The sequence below is a fragment of the Colius striatus genome, chromosome 3 (assembly GCF_028858725.1).
Source record: "Colius striatus isolate bColStr4 chromosome 3, bColStr4.1.hap1, whole genome shotgun sequence".
In the NCBI taxonomy this organism is placed as follows: domain Eukaryota; kingdom Metazoa; phylum Chordata; class Aves; order Coliiformes; family Coliidae; genus Colius; species Colius striatus.
Genome location: NC_084761.1, coordinates 51,627,717 through 51,644,294, shown reverse-complemented (window position 1 = coordinate 51,644,294; position 16,578 = coordinate 51,627,717). Strand labels below are relative to the sequence as shown.

At 38.9% G+C, this 16,578-nt stretch overlaps 1 protein-coding gene across 3 annotated transcripts in view; it reads left to right on the top strand.

Moving 5' to 3' along the window:
* The window catches only part of SH3D19 (SH3 domain containing 19), a 91,858-nt gene that overhangs the window by 20,146 nt on the left and 55,134 nt on the right, over nt 1–16,578 (top strand). For 2 of the 3 annotated variants that reach the window (XM_061993061.1, XM_061993062.1), the window contains one exon: nt 1,136–1,175. In XM_061993061.1, the coding sequence (XP_061849045.1) occupies nt 1,136–1,175 (40 nt within the window). Of the gene's footprint in view, nt 1–1,135; nt 1,176–16,578 lie in introns of those variants that run through there. The other variant, XM_061993064.1, reaches the window with a different exon arrangement.

Sequence of the window (16,578 nt, the reverse complement as noted above, 5' to 3'; positions counted from 1 at the left end):
TGAGGTTAGTAGTTGGACTCAATCATAAAGGTCTTTTCCAACTGTAATGATTCTATGATTCTGTATAGACAAGCTTTTCAATAAAGTACTTACTAACACAGGAAAAATAGCTTTCTGTTTCAAATCCACAAATGGAATCGGAAGCAAATTTACTGTGGTCAGGGGAGATTATATATAACTCTAAGAATATCCTTCTAATTGTATAATGGATCTTTCTGTAATAAATTATTTTTAAAATTAATAAATTAATAAAATACATGTATTCTAGGAGGTCACAGATCTCAGTTGCTTCTTTCAGGTAGTTAAAAAGTTGTGATAAGAGATACTCCAAACTTAAAATACAACTGATAATACGTGAATTCTAATAATACAACACTGGTTATTTTGTGATGCTTGTATGATAATTTTAACTCTTAGGAGAAGTATTTTATACTTTGTTTGCATATCAGAGGTTTCAAAAGAAAAAAAAAAGCTTTTAGAAATTTATCTTTAGCTGGCTTTAGCAACTGAGAAATTGTTCAGCAAAAAAAGTTTATAAGATTGTACTGTGTAGATTTTTATTTGCAGTTCAATCTCATCAGTGCAAATTATCTACTAGAAATACAGGATACACGAAATCCTTTCTAAAAACACTAATTCAGTTTCTAGAATACCCAGAAGTCAAAGAGTTAAAGATGGAGCTGCACTGAATTCAGTGTCTTTGCAGATGTTGCTGCAACCAACTGCTGATTTTTCTCCCATCCTGTCAGGGAACTCTGCCAGCTGTGATTCATGGAATGATTTTTTTGCGCTGAGTAATCTGTGGTTTTTTCTTTTTTTCTCTACCCTCTCCCTTATTTTTACCCTAAACTAAAGACCTATTCATTTCAGCTAAAGGGAGGGGAAGCTTCCAGAGCCTTAATACAAAACATTAAATGCACTGTGTTTTGAATAGAGCAATTTTAACAAACGTTAAATTTGCAGTAATTTTACTTGGTCTCGAGCAGGGTAGGCCAGTGCAGAAAAGCAGTTTTATAACAGAATCAGCTTTTGGTTTTTCTAATCATATGGTGTCACAGTTCTTTTAAGACTTCTGTACTAGTATTGCTAAAGAACATCCAACTTTTGTGCTGATATTATGCCTCCTTTCTCACAGATCGCTCTGAAAGAAATAAACCAGACTGCCGCTCTTCAGGGTAAGAACCATATTTCTGCATTTATTCTGCCCTTCTTTTCCTTATTTTTTTCCTCTTATGGGATGAACTAGGAAATTAGCCAGAAAAACAAAAATACTGTTCTTCTGCTTCCCTGTTTTGGTAACAGTAATGATATACCAAAATAACTTTATGTTAAAGGTAATTGGTTTGTATTTCTTATGGGCAAAGTTTTTCAAGGAATTAACAGGGCTTAGTACATTGTAATTGTATGCACTTAAAATCCAAAGGCTTGCTTATGTATCATGTACAGGATTGTTTGGTAAAACTATGGTTTAAGACAAGAAGCCCTCATGACTTTCGCTTCTTTGGACTGTTTGCTTCTGTAGCAAGGAAAATGATTCTTGGTTCAAGTCAAGAAGAGCAACGCTTTATTATTTACTCCACTAACTTTGATCTCACCTAAGCTTTCAAAACTGAGAGAAGCAAAGAAATGGATATTAAGCAAAATATACGCAAAAAATGTTTGTGTTTAATATTTCCATCTGCAGTCAGAACTTCTGAGATATTGATTTGCAAGGCCACATTTTCAGTTAAGCTCCTGAGTATTCTGTAGTTCTTACCTCTCAGTCTTTAGAAAATTCTTTATCTTTTGCCTTATTTCCAAACTCTCCCTCTCAATTCTCCACCAGGGAATAGGATCTCATCCATATCCTGTATTGGATAATGGATTTTTAACAAAGTGAAGTGGTAGAGCAGACAACCTAACACCGACTCTCCCACTCCTTTGCAAAAAGCTTTTCCAAAGGATGCCCCTGGTGTCCAGCATTCTGACATGATATGACCATTTCTTTTGTTTTTTACAGTCTGCTTTTTTTTGTTACATTTTTTCAGTCCAGTGGGGTAGCTTTTATAGCTAGATGAACAGAGGGAACTGTAGCCTTTTTTACAAAACAGTTGTTGTCTTATCTACTGTGTGATGAGATGAAAGAGAGGATGTGTTTCTCTTCCATATCCACAACAGCACTATAGCTGTTTCCAGCAATGTGTTTAAGTTGTATTGCCTTTTATTGCCTATACTTTTAAGAATATTGCCTTTGTCTTTGATTACTTATATCTACTTAAAACATAAATCAGTGTTTCCTTTTATAATTAAAAAGACTTAACTTTTTTCTTAAATTGATTCAGTTACAGTCTACATGTTTGAACTTTAATTAGATCATGTCATATTACAGTAATGACAAATACAAATCATTATCAAAAAGAAATCTAATTGTATCAGAATGGTTAGTTTAAAGTTGAAACAGTTTGTCTGTTGCCCTTTCTTCTGGCTACTGCACCAGTACTGTTTTACTTTAGAGAAGTTGTAAGTTGGAACCAAAAGCAAAGTAAAACTTCAGATTTTTTTTTTTCCATGGAATGGGAATTTCAAATATGGACCAACTCCGACAATAAAACACTGTCCTGAGTTCTCTAGGTTACAAATTCCAAATTCTCATGAGAAAGCACAGAGAAATTGACAGTATAATGTAGATTGCTCATAATGTTAAGAAAAATGCGACTTTAAATAGTCTTTGATTCCTGTCAGTAGTGCATATGCTTTCTAACCATATCTGTATATCTTCTCCCTTATCAATCTCACTGGCCATTGTGTCACAATAGTTGTAATTTCCAGAGTGAGCTGTGAGGAAGAAAAGTAATTTTTTAAAGGGTAGTATGGTTTTGTGTATGTCTCGCTGCTGCTTCTACCCTAGAGCAGGAGCAACCTGCCTTACTTAAAAGACATACTGTGCTAATTGATGATGCTACACTCTGTGGTTCATCTCTCATTATAGTTGGAGGCATAATCCTGTGGTGACAAATTGCTGGATGAGATTCTTATCCCCAATCTGGAAAGTCATATCATGTCTGGAAAAAGAGCTGCAACTGCGTGAAGACCAGAGGCCCTTGCTGTAACAGCTGAGGGAAAACTAAATAGTGAAGTATTCAAGACTTAATAAGTGCAAAGCATGCTTCTATTTTAACATAGGCAGCATTTCGGAACTGAATGACAGTTTAATGACTTATGACAGTTTATGAGGAGCTACCGCAGGCATGACACTTTCCTGTCTGAGGGCAGCTCATGAGAAAATGGCTCAAAGGCATCTTGTCTACTTTTTCCTTAAGCTACATGTTGTGGAATGGATCTCTTAAAAGCAAAACATATCATCTCTTTCATGATCTAAAGAGGAACAAAATGACCTTGGAGATCTTTGCACTGGACTCAAGGTCTAGTAAGAATTTCTGCACTAGTATTACTACAAATAATGGAGGTAGACATGGGGATACTAGCTGACCAGATGAAGACATATGCAAGGAGCCTTAAAATAAGGTAGATGTCGTAAGATGAAGTTGTGAGTGTAGACATTTCCATGTTTCCAAGAGAGAGACAGAGAAGCAGAAGTTTATTTCATACAAGGCTCTGGTAGGTCTTGCCAGAAGTTTGTCCAGTCTAATCACAGATGTGGAACACTATGATAAGAAGAGACTAAAAAAAAGCCCAAACACCACCACCAACAACTCCTCCTCAGACTCTGTAATTTTAAGTTTTGGTCTGGAACATGATCAGCTTAATAAAAACATCATGTGACAATATTTCTTGTCATTGCAGAGGTCTAAAGCTTGTCCTTTACAACACCATGTTCTTACATGTTTCTATATCTGTATATTTCTAGATCAGTTTATGCTTGGGTCTTTGCAGTAGTGGGGATGAAAAGCTCATATACATTGAAACAAGAACAGTTTTAAAATCTAGTTTGAACATAATTCATTTGCAGTGAGAAGCATAAAAAGCTGTTGTAGATAGAATAGTCTTTATGTCGTTCTTTTATTATCAGATGATGCCTTTAGATAGTGCGAGGTCAAACATATTTATAGTGGTATCAGTAACTCAGACAAATATTCTGGTTTTGTTACTAGACTATCAAATGTCTAGTATGGGAGAAATACTACAGGAAGGTGAAATATTCTGAGTGGTGATGCTGGGATCTAGCATGACACTGGGAAGGAATTTGGAGAGTGACTAAAGACCATAGGCAATAGTTCAAAAGGAGGAAAACAGACTAGATAATGCTTACAACATGTGCATTTGTACACTATCTTTTGCCTCTTTTGGCAATTAGCAACCATCTGCCATGCAGGAGAGTTTATCTAAAGTGAAGAGTAGCAGAACAGGGCCTGTGGATATCTTCCTCATGTACTGCTTCACGCTAATTATTTTGTTAAATATTACCACATAAGTAAGATAAAAACACATGCTCCTGAATCCAAATAATACCTATTGCCATGTTAAACTTTTATGAAGAGACATTGAAGTTCATGACCTAATGTTAACCATCTTTCAGTTGTTATATTTAGACAGTATTAAAAATGTATCTGTACTGACAACAGTGATCTGCAATTATGATTATTCCTCCATTTTACTTCAGGTCACACACTCTTGGCTCTTATCTTCAGTCATGCACTGCTGTAACACAGGTCAATTGGGTGAAAAGAAGTAGGCCCTTTAGTCTTAGATCTCTAAATGTTTTCAAACTGAAAATTATATGATAGTAATGGAATAGAAGATTTCAGGCATGCACATATGTGCAGTTAATCCTTGAACATGAATAAAGTTCATAGAATGGACTGGATTCATTTAATTATGGTGATTGGTTTTTTTCCTCTGGAGTAAGAATTATAGATCAAAAAATCCCAAAACAGTTTTGTAATGTCATATAATTCATTGTAGTTGCCTTGACCTTGCAGATTAGAAGATGAAGGCAGCTAAACACCACATCAGTGTATTGAGATATTTCGTAGCATATCAATCACTTCAAGTAAAGTAAGAGATTTTTCATTTTTAAAATATAGGCATCTACTGTGAAAGCTCAAAATTGGGAGGGAGAAGAAAACAATTACTTAATTTCTAGAAATAGATTCTAATTTTTACTGAGACATTGTCTGCCCTGTGATTGTAGTGTACTAGAGTTCTTTTACAGCTGGTTGCCTTCATTTGATTGAACTAAATTGGGCATTTTAATTTAAAATACATCAAGTCAACAATACAAATAGATGCAACCCTTCTTTTGTTCTTTTACAAAGAGGCACTTAAGTGGCTGATCAAAGAGGCTACAAATCCCTTTAGTGAGGATCTGGTTATTCAACCCATTATTTTTATGAATGGTATTTTGTATTTTTCATTGGTTTTAGGGAATTTTATGCAGCAGAATTCCATTAATGAAGCTTTTCTGAATTTCCATTTCCTCTGCTATATAATGTTGATCTTGTGAAATTGCATTGAATAAATATTACAGTAGCCATCTGACTATATCTTAAGAACGTGTTTTCCCAGATCAGCTGTGAAGCCTGAAAGATGCCTTTTCATTATGATCTTAAGCCTGTAACAGAACATGAAGGGAGTTTTAAGGTACAGGCGTCAGACTGTAGTGGAACCATCATCACTTTATAGGCAATATTCTTTTGAGGTCTTGAGAAAACAAACAAAAGGATAGATTTTTCTGTTGTAACCATTATGGTCAGTCTGCAGTCAGACCTTTAATAATTCCAGTTTTGTATATCTGAAAGGGACTATGAGAGCTCTTCCTTCTGATGCAGAAATCTTGCTAGCTAGAGTTCTAGTTAGAAGCCTCTCACAAATTACTGTTGATATTTATGCAACTTTTATTGTTTTATCCTCAGGAATAATTTCACTACTAATTTTTGAGGCTGCTTAACAAATTTTGTGTATTTTAGTTAAATTTCAAATCCAGGGTACTGTATGGAAACTGGACATTCTAAAATGTGAGAGGTGCTCTTGTACCCCTACTCCAGACCTCTGCTTCTCTGTTGTGCCTTAGTCAAATGGGCAGTGAAGAGAGACTTCTGATGCTACTGTTGCATCTGTACTGAGAAATCGCAGAACAGGGGAAATATTGGTGGGAAAGGATTTTTGCAGGTCATGTAGTCAAACACCTTGCTCATAATTGGAATATGATAACACTAGTTCGGGCCAATGATGTCTTTTTCTAGCTAAGTCTCAAAAACCACCCAGGACAGAGAGACTGAGCCCACTTATTGTCAGCCTGCTTGTCTGTCTAGAACTAAATCAATTTCCAAATGAACAGTCTAAATTTAGTTTTTTAGTTCAAACACTGGACTACCCAGAAGGACCAAATTCATTCCCACATCCTGAAATACAGTTTTTCATTGCTGTTGTTCAAAAGCCTTCTATTGTCTGCTGGCAATATGTGTGTTACCTTGTCAATGCAGGTGTGTCACACTGAAAAATTTCATGCTTTTGTCCATCCACCCAGTGTTGCAGGCTGTAAAACAGATCTGTAAGCTTGAGACTTTGAACCTTGCTGACACTTCATCTGAAAGGGAAGGGCTGTATGTAGAAGAAAAAGCAAATGTTAGGGAATGACATTTGTTTTACCATTGTTCTTATTCTTTATATTTAGCTTTTATGATATTTAAGGCTAGGGATTAGCAGGTTATTCTTAGTTTTAAACATACTCTGAGGTTGCAAAAAGAGGAATGTCCTGCTTTTGTACACTCCCAGTAGATCAGAAGTTGATATAATGAAAAATATATAATCTCCTTCCCAAAGCCTTGGGGTGCAGTTTCACAATTGCTCTGAGCTGAGCTAAGCCAGTGCCACTCCAGAAGGAAGGATCTGCTTCCCTCCTTTGGACTGTTACCAATGCTCTTGTGATTAGTTGGGTCAGAATGCTGATCTCCAGGGAAGAAAGGGAAAAAAAAAAAAACCCCGTGTTTCCACTTTACAGAAGAGGCATGTTCATTAGAGGAGGGCAGAGTGATTTGTTGCGAGTAATATAATAAATCAGTGGTATAGCTCGAAGCATGAACTTGATATTGGAACTTTTGGTGTTGTCATCTAAAGACTGGGATCATATGTCTCCATTTTTTTCATCTGAGCGCTAGATTTTGGGCTTAGTCCTTCAGAGCATGATGTGATCCCGCTGGTTAAGTATGGATATAAACTGGTGAATCTTGAGATTGGAATCTGCTTATATATCTTTTTTCTGCTCATTATGTGTTTCTGGTCAGTGGCACATGCTGTGCATGTCAGCGATGTTGCTCCTGGGAGTAGCACAAGCTGGAGCAGTTTTGTGCAGCATATTTCTTCGACACCTTCTTTTACACTATAAATCCTTATGTTTAATTTATTCTTTGCAATGTTATTTTTTCCACGCTCAGTTTATACTTATCTGTAAATGAGAAAAAAAATCACTGGTAGAGCAGAGGAGTAAATGGCATATGGGTGCAGCTTAGTTGTTGGCAATTAGGGATTGTGTGGGTATCTACAGCCTGTGCCTGTGGGTGTTTGTTTTAGTGCCACCAATTCATCACTATTGCTTTGGGGATTTTGGCTATTCATCTCACAGATAGCAGTAAAGAGTTATTGTGAGGGATGCATCCTAGACAGCCCTCCAGACTCCTTATTCCTAAAAAGAAAAGAGGGGTTTGTTTTAATAAAAGAGTGCTCTGTTCCTGGTTCCTGCAAAGGGAATTTTAAAGGATTGTTTGCTTTGGTGCACTGAACAACTCCTTCCATTGTCTGAGCTGCTCTCCAGTACTTCATAATAGAATTAATTCATAATGGAAAATAATGCTGAGAATGAGGTGGTTGTTGAAGGAATAAAGAGAAAAAGCTTCACCCTTCTTCTCCACTGAAAGAATTTCAGTGCTTATTTGGGCATCTTGTGTACATAAGCAAGTATCAGTGTCCCGTCACCTTTTGGAGGAGACTCCTCTAGAAGATACTGAGAACCATCCACACAAGACGATGCTACTTGTGCATTATTAGAATTCTCTGAAACGTAAACAACCATGACAGACCTTAGTTCTAGAAAACATAGTTCCAGGATGCACAGAATTATACATCACAAGTTTTTTTCAGTCATGGAGCTTTTCTTTAAAAGGTAATTTTGAGAAGATTTCATTTTTTTCTTTATCAAATGGCAATAATTCTCTTTAAAACAACTGCATCACTTTATCTTTTAACTTTGCTCCGAGATGGATGGAAAATGTGGGGAGAACTGGAATTCTCTTAAGTACCATGTGATGTGCCAAATTAATCAGTCATGGTTATAATTCTGCTTCTTTATGATTATTCTTTTTTTCTCCCCAAGATATTTCCATGACAGATAGCACATAAAATTCATCTTGTGTGTGGAAAAGAGGACTGGAAGATAATTCTTTCCAAAAGTATTTGTAATAATCTCAAAGGAAACAGAGGAGGAGGAAGAGCTGCTAAGGGAAACATACGGGGATATACTGCTAAGGGATATGTATCAGGGCTGAGGAGGCAGACTCGGCAGGTTGTAAACTTTCAGCTTAGAAGCAGTAGTGGTTCAGTTCTTTCCAAAAGAATTTCATGTTGATATTTTAAGAGTGCTGAAGCTGATACTTGAGCTTTTGTTTATCTCCCTAAGGACTTGTGTAGGTTTCTGTCTAGGCACAGGTCAGTACCTACATTTTCCTTTGCCTCTGGAATTTGAGTGGGAGAACTCAATTTGCAGTTCTATTTTGTTGGTTTCCATGGCGTTTTTCTTACTCTGATGTGCACAAGAGAGAAGAGATTTTTACTTTTTCCTTTTTTTGTTTTCTTTTTCTGCACAGCTAACCCACTTTGTCATTTCACTGTAAGTTATTCTTTGATGTCGGCAGATCATTCCAGTATAGGTAATCTATTACCTTAAGTAGCATCTGATTTGGCAGGTTGAACATTGAAATGATTGATCAAGTACTTGTTCAAAGTATGTTACACTTGCATCTTCACTACATCATGGGGGAAAAAGTATTCCTAGCGAGGCCTGTCGCACTGATATTTTCTTCCTTCTTCCTGTATTTCTATCTAATGCTTGCTGTGCAGTTTGTGCAGCTGTACTTTAGGCTCTGATCCTCTCATTTGTAAGACATTGCATTTCTGATTTTACTACAAAATTTATCTTTTCAGAAGCAGCATTTTGCTCAGTGCAAGTGTCACCGTTTAAATTTAGACCATGTTTATGCAGAGTATTTGTCCAAGTTTTGTTTATCTGTGGCAAACCACAGACTTAACTGAGCTAGTGTTAATCCTTAGCGTTAGGCAAGGGTGAGGTGTTTTGCACCTTTTTTTCTTTTTCTTTTTTTTTTTAAATGGTAGGAGTTGGAAGGGACCTTTAGAGATCATCTAGTCCAACCCCCCTGGTCCAAGGAAGGAGACTCTACAACCTCCCTGGGCAGCCTGTGCCAGGGCTCTGTCACCCTCAGAGCAAAATAGTTTTTTCTTATATTTAAATGAAACTTTTTGTGTTGCATCTTCATCCCATTACCCCTTGTCCTGTTGCTAGCTGCCGCAGGAAAACAAAGGGATGCCCCAACCTCCTGACACCCACCATTTAGATATTTGTAAATGTTAATAAGATCCCCCCTCAGTCTCCTCCAGACTAAACAGCCCCAGTTCCCACAGCCTTTCCTTATATGAAAGATGTTCCAGTCCCCTGATCATCTTGATGGTCCTGTGCTGGACTCTCTACAGAAGTTCTCTGTCTCTCTTGAGCTGAGGAGCCCAGAACTGGACACAGGACTCCAGATGAGACCTCACCAGGGCAGAGAAGAGGGGGGAGAAGAACCTCCCTTTACCTGCTGGCCATACTCTTCTTGATGCATCCCAGGATGCCATTGGCCTTCTTGGCCACAAGGGCACATTGCTGACTCCTATCAATCAGGACTCCCAGTTCTCTCTCTGCAGAGCTGCTCTCCAGCAGGTCAATCTCCAGCCTATATTGGCACATGGGGTTGTTCCTTCCCAGGTACAGGACTCTGCACTTGTCCTTCTTGAACCTCATGAGGTTCCTCCCTGCCCAACTCTCCATCCAGTCTAGAACTTACTGAATGGCAACACAACCTTCTGGTGAACCAGCTAGTCCTCTGAGTTTTGTGTCATCAGTGAACTTGCTGAGGGTACACTCTGTCCCCTCATCCAGGTCATTGATGAAGATGTTGAACAAGACTGGCCCCAGAACCGATCCCTGTGGAACTCCACTGGCCACAGGCCTCCAACTTGATTCTGTGCCATTGATCACCACCCTCTGGGCTCTGTCATTCAGTCAGCTCTCGATCCACCTCACTGTCCACTCATCCAAGCCACACTGCCTGAGCTTTCTGATGAGGATGTCATGGGAGACAGTGTCAAAAGCCTTGCTGAAGTCCAGGTTGATGACATCCTCTGCTCTCCCCTCATCTAGCCAGCCGGTTATGCACTCATAGAAGACTATCAAGTTGGTCAAATGGGATCTCCCCTTGGTGAATCCATGTTGAGTCCTCCTGATAACCATCTTTTCCTTCATGTGTTTAATGAAGACGTTGAGGATGAGTTGTTCCTTCACCTTTCCAGGAATGTAGGTGAGACTGTCCCACCTGTAGTTTCCTGGGTTGTACTTCCTGCCCTTTTTGAAGACTGGAGTGACATTGGCCTTTCTCCAGTCCTCAGGCATCTTGCCTGTCCTCCATGATCTTTCAAAAATGATGGAGAGAGGCTTAGCAATCACATCAGCCAGCTCCCTCAGCACTCTAGGATGCACCCCATCAAGGCCTTTTGACTTAAGAGCCTTAAGCTTGGCCAACAAATCTTTAACCTCTTTCACCCAGTGCCAGTCCTCTGCTGTCCACGCCATCCTGTTATCCCTGCTGGACTGGGTTTCCTGAGGGCCAGCCTTGGCCATAAAGACTGAAGCAAAGAGGGCATTCAGTAGTTTGGCCTTCTCTTCATCCTCGATCACCAGGGCACCCTCTCTGTTCAGCAGCAGGCCCACATTCTCCCTAATCTTCCTTCTGTTGTTGATGTATTTGAAAAATGCCATATTACTGTCCTTAACTTCCCTGGCTAAATTTAATTCTAGAAGGGCTCTAGCCTTCCTGTTTGCACCCCTGCATGCCCTGGTAATGTTCCTATACTCTTCCCAAGAAGCCAGCCTCTGTTTCCACCTCTCATGGATGGCTGCTTTCTGCCTTAGTTGTCCCAGCAGATCCTTGCTCATCCATGGAGGCCTCCTACCTCCTTTTCCTCCTTTCTTACATATTGGGACACACTGATCCTGTGCTTGGAGGAATTGATTCTTGAAGATTGACCAGTTCTCTTGGGCACTTCTGCCTTCTAGGATCTTATCCCATGAGATCCCTCCAAGCAGGTGTTTCAACATGCCAGAGTCAGCTTGCCTAAAATCCAGGGTCATGGTCCTGCTTTGTGTCCTACCTCTTCCACATAGGATCTTGAACTTTACCATGTCATGGTCAGTGCAGCCGAGGTTGCCTCCAACCTTCACATCCCCAACCAGACCTTCTTTATTTGTCAGCACCAGGTCCAGCAGTACACCCCTCCTTGTTGGTTCCTCAATCACCTGTGACAGGAAGTTGTCATCAACAATCTGTAGGAACCTCCTGGACTGCGTGTGCTTGGCTGTGTGGCTATCCCAGCAAATATCAGGAGGTTGAAGTCCCCCATGAGGACCAGGATTTGTGATCATGAGGCAGCTCTCAGCTGCTCGTAGAAGGCCTCATCCACATCCTCTTCCTGATCAGGTGGCCTGTACAACAATATCTCCTACCTTGCCCTGCCCCTTAATTTTCACCCATAAGCACTCAACCAGCCCCTCATCTCCACCCAGGCAGAGTTCAATACGTATTAATTACTCCCTCACGTAGAGAGCAACTCCACCATCTCACCTTGTTAGCCTATTTTTCCTGAATAATACATAGACCTCCATGACTGTGCTCCAGTCATGACAGCTGTCCCACCACGACTCTGTGACCACATCTGTTTCCAGCTACTTCAGCTTCAAGAGAACTAAATTCCCTACCATTCTATGTTTCTATGAAAAGTCATGTTGTCTGCTCCTTTGGAGACTACAAACAAGGCAGGTCACAGTCAGGTCCCTTGCTACAGAGGACTGAAATTATACCACACAACCCCAAATGTGGAAAGTATTCATGTAAGTATGGTCTTTATAAATATACATTGTCACCTTAATTGTCATCTTAATCTTGGGAGGGTTGTTACGAGAGGTCTGTCATCTGTTCTGGGTATAGTGGACGTTCCCTTCTCCTGAGGGTTGAGGCAAAGATTGACTTCTAATTAAAGAGAAGGTCCAAATCTAATCACAGTGTTCCAACCACAAAGAATGATTATTCTGTTAATTTTTTCTTTTGATCTACGACATAATACCTAGTTCAAGCAAAAGAAGTACATCAGTGATCTCATGTTATCTTGAGCAATGCTTTTGCTTGGAGTAAATGCTTAGGGGAAAGAAATAACTCTGGGTTTACTATTATAATTCTTCTGTTCCATGTTGTCTGGACTTCTGCTTCCCCACCCCCTCATACGCCAGTAATGAGTATTAATACCATATTAGTTCAAACAGTCCTGATCCTATTTTATGATTGGACCACATCAGGAAGTTTTCCTTGTCTCTCAAGAACAATTTATTTGTTGTAACTGCTTTTTAGCAGCATTGCATTGTTTTGTTATGTTGTTTCCACAGCTCCTTCTAAAATACTAGGTCAGTGAATAGTTAAAAAAGCAGATACTCCTCCTGACAGTTGGACACTGCACACCTAGGAAGGAGAGCAGTATTGTGCGACAAGTACAGTAATGACAGCTGTGGGAGAGGCTTTCTCAGCTCACCTTACTGGTGTACAGGACAGAAGATTATTTGCATTACTGCCCAATCTGTCTTCTTCCTTCTGAGGCTGTTGACAAGGAAATGTGTTCTATTAAATGAACATTTTATAGTGTGAACAGACCACCAATGCTTTCTGTTAATAACAGTATTTATTCTTTTTTCCATCTAGGACAGATCTGAAATGATGACACAGCTCTCTGTATTTCCTATCCTTTGTAGGCTTTTGTTAGTATTTGAATAGACAAAATGTATTTCTTATTGTGGTAACTACCTTGCTGCACATGCTAAAAATGGTGGTATAAAACAAAATCATTAGTGTTCTTGGAGGGCATAAAATAGAAATTGCCAAGATGACTTTCGCACTTTAAAAAAACCATGAATTTTCAAATGTCTTTAAAAAGTAAACAACCTAAAATATATGCTTTTATCTTAAGATTTTTCTTAATAGAACAACTCAAGTAAGTGGAAAAAACAGCAGAGCTTTCAGACGAGTGACCTTCTTCCATTCTGGAAGACAACTAGGAGTGTTAAGATGGCCTTTGTGGAGCAGACCAAAAGTCCCTCTATTTTGGTATTCTCATTCTGTCCTTTCTTACATATGAAGCAGAAGCCTAGGAAGAAGATAAGGAAAAAGCAAAAGTGCCCCGGAAAATATTCATGCGTTCTGTCAGCATCCAGATTTGTGTGGCTCAGGGAGAGAGATGATGTTTTGTATTTAATAGCCCTCAGTGGGTTTTCTTTAGGATTTTTTGAATTCATATACAGTTTTGTCACCCACACTGTTTTTTGGCAAGCAGTGCCACAACTTAACCTCACATTGCACGCTGAAGTCTCTGACTCTTTCAGAAACGATGTCTGCCGGTTTCATATAATGCTTTTTATGTCCTGTAGTGTAAGAGACTGAGCTGTCACTCCCTATAACTATGCTGCTTCTTGACAAAGTTAAAATGCTGTTATTTTGGATTTAAATAGATCATGTTAATCAATTAAGCAGTCTTAAGGAAGAGGTCACTCTTACTGTTGGAGATAAAGGTCAGAGATTAAGTGGTTGTTGTAAGAGAAGGGTAACTGCACTAATTGGTGTTTTTTCTGTCCTTTCATTCACTTGGGTAAACTGAACCTGATACTTTGTGCCTTTTCATTTCCTCTGCCCAATTTACCTGATGGTATATGGTACATTGATGGAAGTGTGTGGAGAAGCATGTGAAAGAGGTGTGTGTGTGGAGAATTCTTACAGACTAGGGAGGAACATTGATTTCCGTGGCTGTGAAATGTTTTGGCAAAGTGTTTCTTGTGACTGTTGCTCCGGAAAGGTCCGGTTCGATCTGTTCTACAAGGTGTTTGTTTCTGAAGCTAAATTTAGTTGAGTGGCAAAAGGTAATGATAGTGATTATTTCTTCCAAGATAAAACCATTCATTAGAGGCTTCAGTATTTATTGATCACCATATAATTTGAGTACTGTGATGTTGCAAGACAGCCAGGGTATATGATTGAGAATGGAGGAAGTTCCTCTTGTCTTGTGTGATGACTTGCTCAAAGATGGGATCTTTTTTTCTAGAGAGGTGTCCCAAGCAGTTAAAGGCCTTCTCCCAGATGTATTTTCATTGTTCCTACAGGCAATTGTGATGTGCTTACCTATCAGGGTTTTGCAGTGTGTTTGGGATAGATGCAGGTTTTTAGGTGTGTGATTTAAAACATTTGTTTGGCTCTGATAGTTGATGCTTCTTTTTCACACTTGGAAAATAATTTATGTATCTAAAGTCTTGGCTGGTTTCCCCCAGTTTGGACTAACAAAGATATTACATTTACCTATACACTATAGGTTACCTACATCTTTGTAGAATCATAATTGCAACACTTGAAAAACAATCTTTGATTTATATCTTTTGGGAATGATTGACCCTACTCTCAGAGATGCAGAATCTTTGTGAATGAATCAAAAGGGACTGCATTTTAGGGTTATATTTAAACTCAGAGGTAAACAGTGTAGACCTACAGATGTAGAATGTATGAGCTGTTGTTATGTAGTGCAAGTTTCTGAGGAATCATTTTCTGTCAATATCTGTGGTACAGAAGAAAAGGAAGTGTTGCAGTGTTTTTGAAGGTCATGTATAGGCAAACATGCCATTTCTCTGACTGAGCTGCATGCAGGACACTTTCTGGAAAGACAGGTTTGATGAAGGGTGTGGTTATGAGATTTTATTTTACAATTTCTGTCCCTTACAGAATGCACAGTGCACACTGTTACAAGTTCATGGACTTTGTGTACTGTAGGGTGTAACTGGGTGAGTCAACAGTCCATTGGAACAAGATGCAATCACACATGAAGACAGTTTTATTTTTGTGAGACTTTAACATGGGAGGGTTGCAAGTGAGTGTTTCTACTGCTGGTTAAATGATTTATTTACAAATGGCCAGTTTGAAGCCAGTATGTCTCTTTATGCAGATGACCTTGTAATATTCTTACACACATGTTTTTGTCTGCCTGTTCATATTTACAATGTAGAAGCATTTTGGAGGGGAGTTCTTAGATTTAAGTGATGAGTTAAGACTTCATTAAGACTATAATTGATGTATATGTATTAATACATCTGTTTTATAGGCTGTCCCTTCACAACAAATGTCTTTGCTATCAACATGCATCTATAATTAAAACAATGAGAAAGTTCCTTTTGTTTCTTCACAGCTAAAGCTTAAACTCCAGTACATTTCAGATTGCTTACTTGACTCAGATGACCTATGAAGAAGTTGAATTAGGCTAAAGGAGCATGGAAGTCCAACAGTATGGAACTTATCAAAGAGCTCAGCATTGGCTGTTGTTGTACTTTGAAATTCTCAAAGGTACTCAGATAAGTTTTTGGCACTGAGAGTTGTAGTTCTGTGGCTTAGGTTGAACTTTATATTTTGGATGCTTCTCATATGGCTGGCTTCTCTGTTACAGATCTGGAATTGTGTGCTGTTTGTCTCTGACTAGGCAGGATCCAGATCCTATCTTAATTGCTGAGTGTAGAAGCTATTTGGTACTGTACTTTGGAAGTGAGATTCAATTGTCTGTTAGAGGCTTTAAGATGTTTCAAGATTCCCCAGGAACTCCTTCCTCAGGCATACACTAATTTCCTCCTCAAAAGATACTCAATAGTTGAATCAAATGGGCCTGTATTTTGCAGATTATTTTAACATAAAAACCTTGTTCCCTGTTTCGTTTACTGCTCCGAGGTCTTTGAAGTCTTGTTTGCAAGCACCTGAGCATTCTCTGGATTCTTCACCTCCAGCTCCTGCATCCTCAGTGTCCTGCTGGGTTCCTGTCCTTGCAGACAGCACCCTTTAGTTCCTGCTTGGTCAGATATGCTCTGTTGTGTTTCTATTCCCAAACTTCTGAGCCTCCATATTTTCAAAAGGCCAGGTGAAGTACACTTACCTTTTCATGACTTTGAGTATTTTCCATCTTCATCCCCTATTCTTTTTTCTTTACTGATCTGCAGGTAACTTGTTTAGGAGAGTTCTGAGATACTGATATAAAGTGTTATCTCTTTGCTAAGTAATCATTATTAATGTTTCTAATCCTATGAGGACAGTGACATATCACTTTCTTCCTTTACAAAACTTTAATGGTAACTGTAACACTACACTTATGTATCCTATAAAGTACACAGATATTTGAAGAAAATCTCACATCCATACTTTAGAATAATTAAAGCCCCGTAAAATTACCTTGAATACTGTGGACCCAGATCTA